General features: G+C 43.2%; 5 protein-coding genes across 5 annotated transcripts; 2 read left to right on the top strand and 3 right to left on the bottom strand.

The window, feature by feature from the left end:
• Nucleotides 1–222: 222 nt before the first annotated feature.
• EAF02_006023 (uncharacterized protein) lies at nucleotides 223–1,494 on the bottom strand (the record flags this gene model as incomplete). Its single annotated transcript, XM_038902071.1, has 2 exons — nucleotides 223–1,376; nucleotides 1,434–1,494. 2 exons carry the CDS (start codon nucleotides 1,492–1,494, stop codon nucleotides 223–225), a joined length of 1,215 nt encoding a protein of 404 aa, XP_038758288.1.
• An 872-nt stretch (nucleotides 1,495–2,366) lies between these two features.
• Nucleotides 2,367–3,560, top strand: EAF02_006022 (uncharacterized protein; the record flags this gene model as incomplete). The annotated part of the gene is made up of 1 exon (XM_038902070.1): nucleotides 2,367–3,560. The coding sequence occupies one exon, from the start codon at nucleotides 2,367–2,369 to the stop codon at nucleotides 3,558–3,560; it is 1,194 nt and encodes a 397-aa protein (XP_038758287.1).
• A 1,295-nt stretch (nucleotides 3,561–4,855) lies between these two features.
• Nucleotides 4,856–6,520, bottom strand: EAF02_006021 (uncharacterized protein; the record flags this gene model as incomplete). Its single annotated transcript, XM_038902069.1, has 1 exon — nucleotides 4,856–6,520. The coding sequence occupies one exon, from the start codon at nucleotides 6,518–6,520 to the stop codon at nucleotides 4,856–4,858; it is 1,665 nt and encodes a 554-aa protein (XP_038758286.1).
• Nucleotides 6,521–7,311: 791 nt separating this feature from the next.
• EAF02_006020 (uncharacterized protein) lies at nucleotides 7,312–8,049 on the top strand (the record flags this gene model as incomplete). The annotated part of the gene is made up of 2 exons (XM_038902068.1): nucleotides 7,312–7,626; nucleotides 7,729–8,049. The coding sequence occupies 2 exons, from the start codon at nucleotides 7,312–7,314 to the stop codon at nucleotides 8,047–8,049; spliced, it is 636 nt and encodes a 211-aa protein (XP_038758285.1).
• A 934-nt stretch (nucleotides 8,050–8,983) lies between these two features.
• On the bottom strand, nucleotides 8,984–11,408 carry EAF02_006019 (uncharacterized protein; the record flags this gene model as incomplete). The annotated part of the gene is made up of 5 exons (XM_038902067.1): nucleotides 8,984–9,113; nucleotides 9,172–9,258; nucleotides 9,695–9,725; nucleotides 9,775–10,939; nucleotides 11,073–11,408. The coding sequence occupies 5 exons, from the start codon at nucleotides 11,406–11,408 to the stop codon at nucleotides 8,984–8,986; spliced, it is 1,749 nt and encodes a 582-aa protein (XP_038758284.1).
• Nucleotides 11,409–16,369: the final 4,961 nt, after the last annotated feature.

The raw sequence follows: 16,369 nt of genomic DNA, 5'->3' as shown, positions 1-16,369 counted from the left end.
ACAAATTTGCTGCATTCGCTTGGGGGCATATCATCGGTGGTCGGGGTATGGAAACGGAGTTGGTATAGGAATGGCAGGCGGGGACGGCTCGAGGTTCTGATTCTGGTTCTGGTCCTGGATATTGGAGTATAGACATTTGTTTGGGGCGTTTTAGAGATGATAACGGAGAGAGGGGTTATGAATAAGAGAGTGGAGGTGTTCGAAATGGGATATAATGGTGGATCATAATTTCGAATGTTTCTTCCTAATCAAACCACCATTTTCTACATCATAGTCTTCCCCTCTTTTCCATCCTAGCCATTGCTCGAGTGCTGTCTCTCCACCTTGTCCTGGATATAAGGGCTTGCCGGTGTAACTTCCCCCTTCAACGCCAGGTCCTTGGCCAATCGATGGGTCCTGACTATTATGTTTGGATATTGCGAAAGAAGGTGTATCTCTGAGTGTAACAATTGGCCTTTGATCACCTTCTCTGGCAGGATCGTGTTCGAGTTCATCGTAATCGAGAACAGGTGTACAACAAGCATCAGTTCCATCAAAAATAGTTTCCCACTCAGATCTCGTTTTGGCCTTGAATAATCTAGCGAAAGTTTCCCTCATTTCTGGCCATGTACTTCTATCCATTCTCGTTTCTTCGATATTAGTTTCTCCCAATCCTAGCCCCTTAACCAACTCTCTGAAAAATTGTGGTTCCAGAGCACCCACCGCCATGTATTTCCTATCCTTTGTTTCATAGGTATCATAGTACGGGCTTCCCGAATCCAATGTGTTCTCTCCTCTCGGTTTATTCCACATAGGAGTCTTCATCAACAATCTCGGAAAGGTAACAAGATATGCAGCTCCATCGACCATATTCGCTTCTACAACTTGCCCCTTTCCGCTCTTCTCTCGCGCTAGCAAGGCGAGTAAAATTCCCTGAAACAACGTAGCTCCACCTCCCGCAAAATCCCCAAGTATGTTCGCCGGTGGTAATGGCTTCTCATTCTTTCGCCCAAGCAGCGACAATGCCCCTGAAACTGCTATGTAGTTGATATCGTGCCCGGCCATGTCTTTGTACTTCCCATCACGGCGAAACCCAGTCATTCGGGCAAGGATGATGCGAGGATTGAGTTTGATGAGAACATCTGGTGAAAGTCCCAACTTTTCCAGAACTCCTGGGCGGAATGGATCGATTATGATATCAGCATGTGCAACGAGAGACTTGACGAAGGATACTCCAGCATTTGCTTTGAGATCGACTGCAATGGAGGATTTATGTCGGGTAAGGAGATCGGGGGTTGGTGGAGGGATTGAGGAAGAATGGGTGAGATTAGGAACTGCACGATCGATGCGTAGGACTGATGCTCCATAATCTGCTAAGAGAAGTCCCGCGAAAGGTCCTGCAATCGATGTTAATGGGAATGCAATGAAATCTGGGGTAATGCGGGGGTGTTCACCTGGAGCTAGGCCTGCGAATTCAAGAACGCGAACGCCTGTCAATGGTGGTGCTCCTGTCATTATCGCTATTGTGAGATATCAATATCCTAATTGACTTACTTATTCGGGATGGCAATGCCCATTGTCTCAATATTATTTCGATTCCAGATGATACTGTTATTGTGGTGGTTGTATGCTCGACCCCTGAACCGAGGTTCAATCGGGCTTATCAGCATCTGCCAATCATTCATTCCACAGCAGTTTTTGAATCAACAAGAATCAACAATTCAAGGAGTACGATACACGGCGAAGAATTGGAATAGCACCAAACTCTTGCATCAAATCTCACGAAATTAGAAAACAACATTGGAAAGTTTCCTGATGTTTACAATAGTTGCGGTTATAAGGGCGACAGTCTCCCCTACTCGGTGCCAAAGTAATTCTTGTGTATCCCTCAACACACTCCTGTCATAGTGACGTTTCATAGTTTTGAGAATGTTAATCTATCTCAGTAGATATATGTTTCCAGATTTCTCTTAATACAGTTATAGTAATTGACTATCAGTTATCTGATGTGTACAGCGCAACATAACCTTGCCCATGTCAGCGATCTCGGGAATTAGACGGGCCCGAAATCTTCTCGGGTCCGTCACGGTAGCATCAATGAGCCTTGAACCAGGCGGATCTTCTAGGGGGAAGATTTCAGCTATTAAATTTCTCAGACGGGACCGATTGAATGGCTCGTATAGTCCGAAGCTTCTTAAGCCATACTGTATGGGTAGATATTCATATAAGGCTTTGCACGAGATCGTATCAGGTCAAATACGAGCCTGGTTAATGAGCATATATAAGTCAACCAAAGTACTGAATCTATATTATTTTTCAAACCAGTCAAGAACAGTCAAACACAAATTGAGATCGATACATACTTCAGAACCTCAAATCATCCACCCATGCTTCCAAGAATATCCATTATTGGTGCAGGGCCATCCGGCCTGGTCCTAGCCTCTCTCTTCCACCGCAGTAAAATACCCTTCACCATCTACGACCTCAGATCTCGTCCCTCTCCAGGTCTTGTTAACGTCCCATCCGGATCCCTAGATCTTCACGTCAAATCAGGACAACGCGCACTCGCAGAATGTGGGCTTCTCCAAGCATTCAGCTCACTCACCGTAGAATGCAGCGAAGAACACATCATCTGTGATCGTTTTGGAGATATTAAATTCGAGGCACCCAATCACAATGAAGAGCGACCTGAAATCTCAAGAAATAGTTTGATCGAGTTGCTTTTGTCTTCGCTGCCCGAAAATATCATTCAATGGGAACGCAAAATCCAATCCGTTTCTCCAAATCCTTCAAATCCCCACCAACAAATCATCACGTTCCAAAATGGGAATTCTCATTCTTGTGATTTGGTAATTGGAGCAGATGGAGCATGGTCAAAAGTTCGCCCACTCTTGACGGACGTGAAACCATATTTTAGTGGTGTGCATTGGATGACGTTAACAATTCCAAATATCACCCAGAGGTTTCCAGAAATCGCCAAGATGATTGGAACTGGAACTTTCTGGGCGCTGGGGGGAAAGAGATTCGTTTCAAGTCAGAGAGGCTCGATGGATTCAGCAAGGGTGTATGTTGCGATACATAACGAGGATATCAACTACTGCAATGATGCAGGCTTAAATTCTTTAGACCTTGGGCAAATAAAAGAGAAAAATCTTGGAGAATCTGGTATCTTTGCCGATTTTGGCAAAGGGGTCAAGGAGTTGCTAGAAAGAGGGTTAGAGGAGGAGAAAACCCCACAGTTTGTGCAGATGCATATGTTACCTACCGATCACACGTGGGAGCATAAAGCCAACGCGACATTGGTTGGAGATGCAGCACATCTCATGACGCCATTTGCAGGAGAGGGTGTTAATTCGGCAATGTTAGATGCTTTAGAGTTGGCGCAAGGAATTATTGCGGCCGTAAACAAGGATACTTCGATCTCGGATGCTGTGAGAGAGTATGAGAAGAAGATGTTTGTCAGGGCGAAAGAGAATGCTGAAGACACATGGACTAATATGGAGAAAATCTTTGAGGATAATGCACCGAAGGCGATAGTGGAGTGGTTCAATAGTTTTAGTGCTCCGCCTGACCAGCGTTGAATAGGTAGATACTGTATTGATGGTACTTAGCATGGATATCAAAGAATTATATGTTTTAGCTTGAAGTCGTCAAGTTTAGACACTTATAGAGATATGCACTCAACTCATTTAGACGATTGTAATTTTATACAATGATAATAATTTAAGTACTCTAACAAGAAGGAGCCTTGTTAGTGACAAATGATATAGCATTCCTGACTAACATCAGAATGGCTGATCAAGAATTGACCATCTGATTATTTAGGGAATGATCAATAGGGAAACTATGGCATTGATCAAGAAACCGGATCCCCAAGCTTGAGATGAACTCTTAGTAATAAATTAAATAGCGCTTGATAGATGGCAATTACAAGCGTCTAATTAAAAGGAGAAGTTTGATGATGAAATGATTGTGTGAAGTAACATGGAGTCTGTGCTAGAAATTGGGGAGATGGAGACAATAGGATACAACGATGAGGGAGAAAGTGTAATTAGAAGATCAGTAGCCCACATAATAGTAGAGTTCAACAAAGCAAGGACAAAACAGAATCTAATTTGAATTATCAGTCACGTATTCACTGATTTTCTGGAACTGCAACTCTTGCACATGCTCTATAGACTCGACATAAGACTTCCATGTGTTTTCACTAATCTTTTATTACATTGTTCCTATTGAGCCATTGCTACCCTTCTCATCGTCGCTTATATTCTATCTCTGGCTACAGCCTTCATATTCCGGATTCCTGTCCTCCTATTGACAGATTACCATGCTAGCAATCAAAATTTGAAATCCACACTCTAATGTCCATAATTTGACTCATTGATCCGTTCAAGTCTTCTCAACGCTTCGATTGAAAGTGGTGCGATTGACCAAAAATATCGCCACGAACCATTCGTCGACGGAAAAAAATTGTGAGAAAAAAAGTTAGCATATGATTCAAAAGAATACGAAAAAAGCGCAAAACTTACCAAAAGTTCAAAAGTGGTGAGTGGGGTTGATCCGTTAGCCCCTCACTTGAGGGTTTCCAGCCAGAACGACGAGGACGTGGATCATTTCTGGCCACCTAGATTAGTAGTTAGTGAGGGGGAGGGGGAGATACTTGCGTTTTTGTCCAAGGGTCCAGGTGTCCAGGGTGATTCATGTGTGTGTCTTTTCATTTCTTTTCAGTCAAAAAATCCGGGATGCTGGGGTTAGTGGTTAGTGGTTAGTTGGCTTGTTAGTTCACTGCATAGGGGAGGGGGGAGTGGTTAGTGGTTGGCTCACATGTTAGTTCACTTGCATAGGGGGAGGGGAGTGGGGATGGGGGTGATATAATTTACCATTTCCAAAGGATCTTTGGAAGGATGATTGCGGCTGCAACAAGGGTCCATTTGGTGACCGTTTTAATGGTCGAGGCATTCCGGGATATCCAGGATTGCACTGGGGCAATGGTCCATGGGGTGGCTTCTGGTTCCGGTGTATCCAAGGGGTCGTCGTCTAGGGAGGAGGGATAATCCGCGGTGGTGTCCGATTCATCCTCGGATGAGGATGAGAATGAGGATGAAAGTGGGCGTGCATCGTGGAACCTGTTAAAGTTTCTCCTGGGAATGGGTTGGGGACTGGGGGAGGGAATGGGCTCCGGGGATGGGACGGGCTCCGGTAGTGGAATGGACTCCGGGGATGGGATGGGCTCCGGTGATGGGCTGGGCTCTCGGGATATGCAGAAGGGGTCTGACAAAGGAGATTGAGCGACCATTTCACAACCAGAGTCTGATGTTGCCACCGGACTTTGACTCAAAGGTCGAACTGGTGTGATGATATGGGCTCGGGATTCGAGGACTTGCTCTTCAAGGATCATTTCTGACCACAGCTGGGTAAAAGTCTTGGGTTTAGCTCGGCTGAAACAGCGAGGCTGCTGCAGATATAGCTGGGTGAAAGTTTTGGGTCTGGCTAACCTGAACAAGCGGGGCTGCAAGTGTACTACAGGTAGCTGGAGGGGAGGGGAAGAAGAAGAAGGAGAAGGAGAGGGGGGATTTGAACAATTTTCTGCTAAGACAGAAGAGGAACAGGAATGGCCATTGAAGGAGTCCAAGGAAATAGAGGCAATGGAAGGGGATCCGGAGGAAATGGAGACAGTGTGGTGGGCCGAAAAGGAATCCTTGGAAGATGGGGTGGTGCCTGGGCTAGGGGTGGCCTCACGGAATACATACCTTGTTTTGGGGGGAGGGGTAGAGATTCCAGATCCGGAGGGAAGGGCAGTGGGGTGATTCAAGAAGGGATCCAATGGATCGTCAGCGACGAAGGGTTTGGGAGAAGGGGCCTTGGCAATGGGGTAATCCAGGGAGTCCGATGTATCGTCAGTGACGAAAGGCCTGGGAGGAGGGGCCTTGACATCAAGTAGACGGCCTACATTGATGCAAGGGGAGCCGATGGGGAAGTGATCGCTGGATCCGGTGCTGAAGTTAGAGGATGTATGCTCCTCCTGGATGGAGTCAGAATACATCGTGGGGGACCTGTAGCGCTTGGAGGCCATGGGATGGGGTTTGATCTCAAGAGCCGACCAATCGATCGACTCGTAAGATCCACAGGAGTCTGAATAATAAGAAGATGAAGATGCAGAAGATGCAGAAGAAGAAGAAGAAGAAGAAGAAGAAGAAGAAGAAGAAGAAGAAGAAGAAGAAGAAGAAGAAGAAATCAAACGCAATGACAAAGGAGAATTTTTTTTGGTTTTTTTGGCCTGCGTAGAGGCTGAAGTTGTGGAAGAAGATAGGTTTCCAGGCCTGTTAGATGGTGGATGGATGTTTGAAGGATCCAAAGAGGGTTCCATTTGTTGGTCACACACGTATGGGACGTGGAGAGGATGGATGGATGGGGGATGGAGAGAGTTAGAGGTTTGTGGAACTTGATATCCACGACCGCGAGGGGCCGACGTGTTTGTAGAGTTGGAACTGGCAGCCCCAGGAGCACTGCCAGTGGAAGAAGAAGAGTGAAAGCGAGACATTGTAAATGTGTGAGCTTGGAGTGAGCAGTGAGTATGTGAAAGTGGTAGGAAGAAGAAAGAGAAAAAGAAAATCGAGGAACAGAAATTGAAACGAAAGATATATCAATTCTCTGACGCGTCTTCACAAATGCGAAAATTAGCGTATTTTTTTAAACGAGAATTTGTCACTTAGTCCCTAAAAATGTCTCTTTAGACTTCTTCTGTCATTTAACCGAGAGAGGAAAACCAGTAATATAGCAAGATGTAAACCCTATATGCCCTAACAGAAGATTTCGCCGATAACAACACGCGACGCGTAGATATGAATTCCATTGTCATGGAAAGAAGGGAAGGAGTGATGGATATATGCCACAGGAAGTTATACGATACGGCCTATCAAACTCGAGATGTAATAAATAAAGCTAATCACACGAGTCAAACCATTCAGATCACCTGGTAGTTATTCAGATAAACCGGTATAAGGGTTGGGAGATTTGTGCTAGTCTCTATATGAGATAACACCCTTATCTAGCAGTTCAGGTGCCTAATGAGGAAGGAGTCATGGTTGAAAGAATGAACATGTAATAAGACCATTGCAGTACATAAATCCATCCAACAACAATTGGGAAGATACCTTTAGATGATGTGCAAGGCAGTTGATGTCACCTTTGATTAAGAGGCAATGTATCTTCAAATTCCAGAGCTTACTTCGATCAGGGCGCTTTCTGCAATTTTACCGTGCGAGACAGCTTCTACAGTACCAAAAAAACACATAACTTGATATCGAGCTTTACGGGCAACTTTCCCCAAATATGGCAGATGCTAAAAGAAACACACCTGCATGTTCTCTAGCTGCTCGACCCATGCCCGAGAACTCCTTGTGCCATCTTCGCTACGGTCTCGACATTGAAGGTCAATATGTTTTCCTAATGTCAAAAATCGAAAACGATCATCAATTACGGGAGCGAAAAAAAAATCGGATAATAAAGGGGGATTTCGCCACCAGTTATGAGGCCTGGAGTTTTCGAGAAGATGAAATCCACGCTCATGATTACGACTTCGAAACCAGAGGAAACCTACCATTTAGCTTCATAGCAGATGTTACAGAGCTGAGAACGTGTTGTATGGTATCAAAATGAAGACATGATGCTTTATGCGAGGGAAGAGATGTCGTCTTCATGACAGCGGGTAAAAGTGGGGCAAATATTTAGAGGCTAAACTATTTACAGCACACGCAAAGATTTTCGAAGCACGAAATCCGTACATCTGCGCCGCCTCTCAGAACACATTCTGGGGGATTGGATAACGTGGCAGACCGTCTGGCTACGTCTCAATGCTCCTTGGGTAAAAGTGAGACTTCTCATGATACTACCACATACGATATTGCGAATCTGCGTTCCTTCGACCAGATACGAGGAGAGGAAAATCACAAAGAGGAGAGTAACGTAAGGCGGCGGAAAATACATGTCAAAGAAGCAATTAGCGACTTACTTCCCATCGAACCGCTTCATGGATCAACACCTCGGGATGCTGACGAACTGCAGCGGTAACAATACTTGGAGACCGTTGATACACTTCTTGTGCAAAGGTCACTTTGCCACCCAAATAAGCGGAACTCAACACACTTGCAAGACGTCTGCAGCACGAAGAGAATAGAAAAGCATTGGAACAAGAGTCATGTCTGTTTGAACGATAACATAGATAATTCACGATGGGGAACTTAGCAAAGTGGGTGGGGCGGTCTTCAAAAAATGACCCCACAGGACCATTCCCAAGATCGAGAGCTCGCTGACATCATCACTATTGCATCTTGCACTATTCATACTATATATACATAAGAGACGAAATTTGTGAGAAGGCCACAGAACGGCAGCGATAAGAGAAACAATTTGGAGATGCCCGTTTGGTGGCTCGAACTTTCAATCTTGAGAATGCTTGAGGAATTTTGAGTTGTAGTTTAGTGGGTAGTTTCATATCAATATAAATCTTAGCCGTTAGTTGCATTAGAAAATACGCTCAAAGTAGGGAGTGAAATGAAGGAAATGGTATATTAATCAACTACCCATCAACCCTTTCGAGGAAAGCTGCAAAACAACCCACGCGAGCAATCATCCAATCAACCATCGCAAAATGCCACTCAGAGTCCATCCATGTAACTCCTCGAAACAGGCATGCAAGTATTTCACTTCAACGTTTTTCTTAACACTCGCTGGCCGCTTCTGACCCTTGAACATCATCTTGTTCGATCGATTCGCTTCGCTGTTCCATCTTCTTCCAGCCGCCAACTCCTTTCGTTCCTCTCTCGCTGCATGCTCCCTCTATAAACAGTCTCTGGATTCTTTCCCGTGTTGGCTGAATTTCCTGGCACGCTTCTCTCATCCATCATCCATCTCCACTAGCTAACGTCTGCCGAGTGGGCTCTATTCTCGCTTGTCCTTGTTTTTCTTTGACTCTTGCACTTCGGCGGGTTGGCTGGTGTCCTTTTTATTTTTGCTTTTGCCTTTGCTTCCGTTTTTGCTTTGTGGGTACGGGTGCTGGTGTTGGTGCTTGACTTTGCGGAGTAGGTTCTGCTTCTGCTCTCTCGTCGGTATTGGCATGATGATCACTTGGAGCACTTCCAGACACTGTCAGCCTATTCGTCTTGGATGAAACCCTTAATAATAATTACTCACCTAGCTAGTTTGTCACAAGCGGCATTAGGGGAGAGAGGCTCGACCTGACATTGTTTTTCGAGAATTGAAGCATCTGTTGTGACAGGGCTATCTTATTGGAGCAAGAGTATTGGAAACCATTCGAATTGAGGAAATACTGGAACGCTCAGTGAGAGAAATAGCGACAAGTCGAAAGGACAAAATAATTTTATAGCTTCCTGAATATTCAGCTGGATTTTTTCAGACAACAAAGCTCTGAACTCCATGGTCGAATTCCTAGTGAATAGAAACATAATAAGCGAGAGAGTATTGTATTGCGAGAAGTATGCAGAATGATGATCCAAGATGGAATAATACGGAAGACACGGGGACTTTCGCTTGGGAAAATCAGCAATGTTATTGAGTAACTACAAAGCTCATTTATTATATAGTTAAGACATTATATGAAAAGCGACTAGCTATATACATAGGAGGGTTCTAAGAAATCAAGAACTAAAAAGAGAGATAAAGATTAAATCAGTGTAGGTCATGGATAAAGCCTCACAACCCATCTGACGCTGGTGGTCCCTTGTATACTATGCTCCGTCAGTAAATTTCAGAATCGAATCTCAAAGCAAAACTCACCTTTTCTAGCATAAGCAGCATACCAAACTGCCGCTATTGCCATGAATCCTACTAATACTACGCTTGCATAATTCATCGACACCTTTGTAACAGGCAATGCCGTGGGCATACTGAACAAGATCACCTCAAAGGTAATCCATACCAAGGCCACCACATTTACGGTTGCTCCGATCATATGCCCGCAATTCCACCGTGCGTGAGAGACTTCTCGTCTTTTATTCCATAGTAATGATAAGCCAATTGGGATAGCATACGAAAGTGAAAGTGCTATAACGCCTACTGAAACAAACGCAGTAAAGGCACTGCTGCTGCCGAGGTTGATAAGACCCAAGAGCATTTGAACAATAGTGACGAATACGAGAGCATTTACCGGTACGCCTAAAGACTTGTTGACAATTGAGAAAGTTTTAGAGCCGGGGATTGCCTGGTCACGAGCGAATGCCCAGGTGCAGCGCGATGCGGCAGTTGTGATGCTAATTGAGCAGAACATAGTGATACCAAGTACCAAAAATGTAAGACCTAGACCACCTCCGGGAGAGCCCATGACCCTATGAAAGATGTACGGGATTGCTTGACCATTGGGTGCACCAATTACGTCAGCGAGCGGTGGCATCGTCACACAGATCGGGATGATAAAGAACAGACCAGCTATTCCACCAACAGGCACGCATAGTGCTATTGCTTTTGGGACTTTGATTGTGGGGTTGGAAACCTCTTCTGCCATTGAGGAGATCATGCCAATTGCAGAGAAGGTATACGCGGCTGGTAGAAGACCGATGAAGAAAGTGAAGCCTCCCCATCCAGCGAAAGAGGTATCGTAATTTCCAAGAGAATAACTAGCACTATGTCGACCTTCCTTGGCTGAGACTGAAAGAGCGATGAGAATGATGAGGATACTAATGGCTGTCCAAGCAGCGCATATTGTATCAACCATAGGTAGGAATCGGTTGCCAAATGTGCATATTACTAATGTGATGAGACAAATGGCATAGAAGATGAGGGTAAGCTGCCAGCTAGATGCAACAAAATCTGGATGATACATGGCAACAGTTGCAGATATCAGCGACGCAAATCCGAAGTTGACGGATAACGTTATTGTCCAGTTTCCAATAAGCCATACCCAACCTGTGATGAATGAGAGTATAGTCTTGTGTCTCTTTGCTACCTACAATCATCAAGAATTAGCCATGGTCAAGAAATATATTTCCATTTCGATCAGTAAATTTTTGGTAGATATCACTTCATCAACGTCCACAAAACCAGATCGGAGGATCAAGAATAATCAAACACTTCCTCACCTGGAAAGACCAATAATAAGGTCCAGCGGAGGTTGGATACCTCGAGGCAAGTTCACTCAATGATAAAGCCACACATTCATCTAGAATAAGAACGACGATCCAGCCAACAAATATGGAAAGCTGACCTCCTCCATATATAGCACTAATCAGCGGCCCGCCTTCTCCATAAGGTATTGCTGCGATTGCAAGCGATTGAAAAAGAAGAGTAAACAATGATCGATTCCGTTGAAGCTCTTCAGTGTATCCAAGAGCTTCGAGATTATCCAACTCATTTGAGTCCGGTGGAGAGGTTGTCGACGAGGTTTTCTTCTCCTCGTCAATCATTGTCGTATTCATTGTCGCGGGAGGTACTTAGAACCCTCAGTACCTGATATTTCTAGGTCAAGAGATTCACTATTTAGTATAAAATACGAAAGAGTGACCGGATCTTGTTAAGATGGGTTCATGCGCGATATATAAATTCTCCGTCGAGGGCTCCGTAATTGATTGGGAGACATCTGCGGGGGTTATGAGACATAGGGACGACTATACCAAGCACCCGGTATGACCAGCCTTTAGGATAAGTTAGAACCAATGCAGAAGCAATTTCCTGCATTTATTGTACCTTTCTGAGGTAGGCGATAGTGATTCTATGGTGGAATTTCATTGGGCCTGTACGGTTATCATGATGTGATAAGGTTTATCTCCCAGGATGGATTCGATTACACACGAATTCAAGATAGGTAATCTCTTGGTAGATATTCATGCCGCGTGGAATGCGTAGGAATGCCATTAATGTAGTATGATCAAATTGTACTCTGTATATACCTCGTAGTAGCCAGGTCGAATTATGAGAAAGAAGCGGTGGCGACAGTCCTGAACTACCTTGAGTCAAACTTTCTGTCAAGACAAATCCTCTCCTGTCTCCTCAGCCCTTTTCGTCGAGTCATTTTATGCCGGTTAAACCTTCTCGTGAAGATAATCAATTGGATGTACAAGTACCGCACCCTAATCCACAGATCCTGGCAGGTTAATGGTGGAAAACCGAACTGTTTCTGGCAACGCGGGGAACTTTATATCTTCAGCTGCAAATTGGGTCCGAGCGTAGGGTAGATCAAGGACATGATAGCAAGCTGTTGAGACAAGAGCTGAAGAAATCCTGTGCTCACCAAAGCAATTAACCAACTTGAATAGAATTATTTATTGGCGGCTGATAACTGATTCTGTGTTTGAGCTATATTCTGTTTGAAACGGACTGCGGTTATCTATTGTACACAAACAAGCATGCTCTCAAATTTTGATGATTTGGTGTGCACAGAAACCCGTGCAGCTCGAGATAAGAAAGACAGATAATTGGAGAGAGAGGGATGACATGTATTACAGAGATGGTCTGGCCTAGGCCAACAAAAGATGACATCAATATCGTAGGAAAACTAAAAAGCATGCACACGAGTAATACACGTTGGAATTTATCACGTGGATAACACGTGTCGTCGTGGCAATCGACAACATCATCAGGCTAAATCAGCGCTCAACTGAATCAGAAGGATCCTCAATATATCCGATCTTATTTGTGGACGGTTAAATCCGAGAACAGAAAAAGCCGAACACTGAACACAAAAAGGAGTTCTCGAATTTTGCCCATTACGCCATCGCTCGCATAATCTCTCGCTTGGCGTCAGCTTCAACCTACATGGTGCGGTTAGTCGAGCATTCACTTTATGCTCAGAAGTATTATTGGCAGGATTTGGACTTGTGCAAACAGACCGATTGTGTTTTACTCCAAGATATTACGTGAAAGATTAAGCGTGCATGTACCGATGTTACACAGCGAGACAGTCGATTGACGAGAGTCTATCAATCATGCTCCAGTAGTTTAAGTGGCCGACAACTGCCCTTCGATTGCAAGCATTGAAGGCAAAAATAACTAAACATGGTGGTAAGTCTCTTAGATGTTGAAATGAGGAGAGCTGCGAGTTAATATTGAGGCTGGTGTCACTAAACTGAGCGAGAACAGCAGTAATACTTGGACTATCATGGAGTGAAATGTACCAACAATCAAAATAGGGGAAAAATTAGGCAACGAGTATTATGATAACTTACTCAAACTACCTAGGTAGGTACCTAATCAATAATATGTCAGATGACTAATCATCGCTTACCACTCGAACTCTCTCCTTAAGTAATTCCCTATCTATCAATCTACAAAGTCACGGGAATCTTATATTAGCGAGACGGAATTATAATGATGTATATGTATTTCTATTTCAATTGAAGTATCTAATGCTTCGATTCGCAGTTCACAAATAGAAGTAAAGTTAAGTTCCCACATTCGCTACAATAACTCCCTCCATATACATTGAATGACTATTTCAGAAGCCAGTTTATACGCCTAAGCACCTAGATTAATATGAAAATCGAAATACCATCTCGACTGATTGTGCAGTTGAAAAAAACCATGCAAAAACAGAGAAAACGAAGGAATGTCCCGTAGACCCAGTTCTGAAACTCCAATTCGAGCTGCAATTCACCCCCTAATATCGAGACCATGTAAGCGAGGTCGAAGATTCGAGAAAGGAAAAGAGAATTGAGTTTGGTATCTGAAATTCAACATCCAGCCAAAAAAGGAAAAGAAAAGATCGAGATCGATGTTCGAAAAAAATGAATGGATGCGTTTAAAGGACCGCCGTCAAAACCATGCGAGGATAATAAAACTAGAAAATGTAGAAAAAAAAATTGTTGTAACTGAATGTAGCCCAGTCTTTGTTGAAGTGGCATTGTGGTGGAAGAGAACTGGTGCGTGTTAAGAAAGTATCGAAGAAAAAAATCGTTGTAAAGAAATCGAGCTGGAAAAAAACCATCCGGTTGACATAGGAAACGGGAAGAGAACGAGGTAAGTTGTTGGTACTGGGGTTGATCGGTTGTTTGAATCGCGACTGGATAGCAACTTAGATGGCCAGTGTAACTCGAATTTGGGGAATGCGCATGACGGTGCAGATCATATTCGAAAGATGACTGTGGGCTGAAGGGAAAACCAGGTATCGAAAAGTCAACGATCGAATACGTTGATGAAACCCCGGCTTTTTATCTCTCCTCTTTGCCGCGAACACGCATACCATCTTTCAAGACAACCCAGTCGATTTCAGGAATCTGATGTATCTTTCTATAATAGAGATTTATCTATCGACGTGAGTCGCCAGTGTCCAAAATCCATCGAGCTTTTGTCTACCGCATCCTTGGTTTTTTCTCGGGTTCGTTGGGTCGATGGGCTTGAACGGGTTTTCCTCCGCGGCTTCACATGTTACTGCGTTTGGTTCATTCCAGTTGTCGCACTATATGAAGAGTGTTAGAAACAGTTTATTGAGCAGGAAAGGAGGAAAAGAAGATACGAACACTAAACATATTTAGGGAAGCTGGTAAGGGTAGTTGGCATTGCCAATGTCCTCCCGCTTGCTCCGCAGATGGATTTGATGCAAGATTGGAGGACCGATCAAGTGGTCGATCTGGATTCCGTCCACTGTTGGCACTTGACTCTCCGCCTCCTCTATTTCCCTAGTATTTCCGGTCGCGGAACTACTTCCTCGTAATACCTTTCCTTTTCCTTTTCTGGCAGTATTTCCGGAAAGTGGATCCATAGTGTGTAGTATATCCTTCAATTATCGTAAGAAGAATAAAAGAATATCGAAGCTTGTTGAGATTTGTTGAATATTCGTGAGATCTGAAAATGCGTAGGGCTATCAAAAAGAAATTGCGATTCTTGAAAATGTTTTATTATGCGAAGTTTGGTCGAAATGGTCTTGATGCTCCAAAGAAAGTCTACGAAACGAGGGGTGTATCGAAACTATTTATGTCTTTTCTGATCGCTCCAAGAGCTCTCAAAAACGCATACGCATGAGTGTATAATATAGTATTTGTATGAGTGAGAAGTCATTTTGAGGTGGTTATGACTGGAATTGCGCGAGAAAAACGTGGAAAACATTGGATGGGGAGAAATGTAAAGCGCTGATCGCTTTATGAGCTGCCAAAATTCATAGACGTGAGCATTAAATATAGTACATATTTGTATGAGTGAGAAGTCATTTTGAGGGATTTATGACTAGGATTGGCCGAGAAAAACGTGGAAAACATGGGATGGGGAGATGTATCAAGCGCCTCGAATGATTCCAAGTATGCATAACAGTCATTTATGATTCTCGATGACGGTTTCTGGCCAAAAAATGTATGAGAATCTTGGCTTTGCTATCTATATATAGTATGCCAAATGATTCTATATCCTTGATGACGAGTTATAGTCAAAAAACCATGCAAAAGCCATATGTTTACCACTCACCAATAGTATCTCGAATGATTCTGAGTATCTATGTATAACAGTTATTTATAATTCTCGATGACCAGTTCTAGCTCAAGAAAATTTTAATAAAAAAATGGTTTAATCATTCATATATAATATATCAAATGATTGTAAATAGGTAGATATATATAGCAGTCATTCTGTATTCTCAACAACAAATTCGAGTCAAAAGTTCTATAAAAACCATGGGTTTATTACTCACTAATAGTATCTCGAATAATTCCGAGTGTATATATATATATATATATAACAGTCATTGATCATCCTCGATGTCGAGTTCTAGCCCAGGAAATTATGTGATAAAACAAATCGACTTTGCCATTTATATACCCATACCGAATAATACCGAATGATTCCAAAAAGATAAATATATACTATACATACCACAATTATTCAAAATCCTCAATAACAAGCCCCAACTCCAAAAGTAAGATTACAAGAGAAATCAGTTAATCACTCTCACACACCCTCTCGAACACTTCCTCCTTCTACACATAATCCTCCTACCAAGATGCAAACCCACAATCTGGAAATTTACAAACTCTGAGCAACTCTTCTACCAACCAATATCCAGTTATTCTCTCAAGACAATTCTAAAAGACATACATAATCCCCAAAACCTCCATCGTATACCCAAATCCCAATCCACAGCTCCGAGGAATCAAACACAAGAAGAAGCCTATTTTGAAACTTAAAACGGCGTTTTTTCGATATACCAAGATCCCATAGCTTCAGTGACTGAACATGAAAAGGATTTTGGGGGAAGACATGTAAGAGAATATACATGATTCCTAGAACCTGTATTATATTCCAAATTTCAATTTCAATCTCAAGTCTATACCACTACATTTCAGAAATAAAATAAAACAAAAATCCAATAATCCCCTCTACTTCTTTACCTCTTAAATCTCAACAAACCACTCTCAACCCCAGTCCCAATCCCCTCCCCCTCCTCCCCAAACCGAAA

Source organism: Botrytis sinoallii (assembly GCF_014898435.1).
Source record: "Botrytis sinoallii strain Bc 23 chromosome Unknown BSIN_009, whole genome shotgun sequence".
NCBI lineage: Eukaryota > Fungi > Ascomycota > Leotiomycetes > Helotiales > Sclerotiniaceae > Botrytis > Botrytis sinoallii.
Note: the sequence above shows the minus strand (reverse complement) of the source record. Positions and strands in the feature narration are given on the sequence as shown.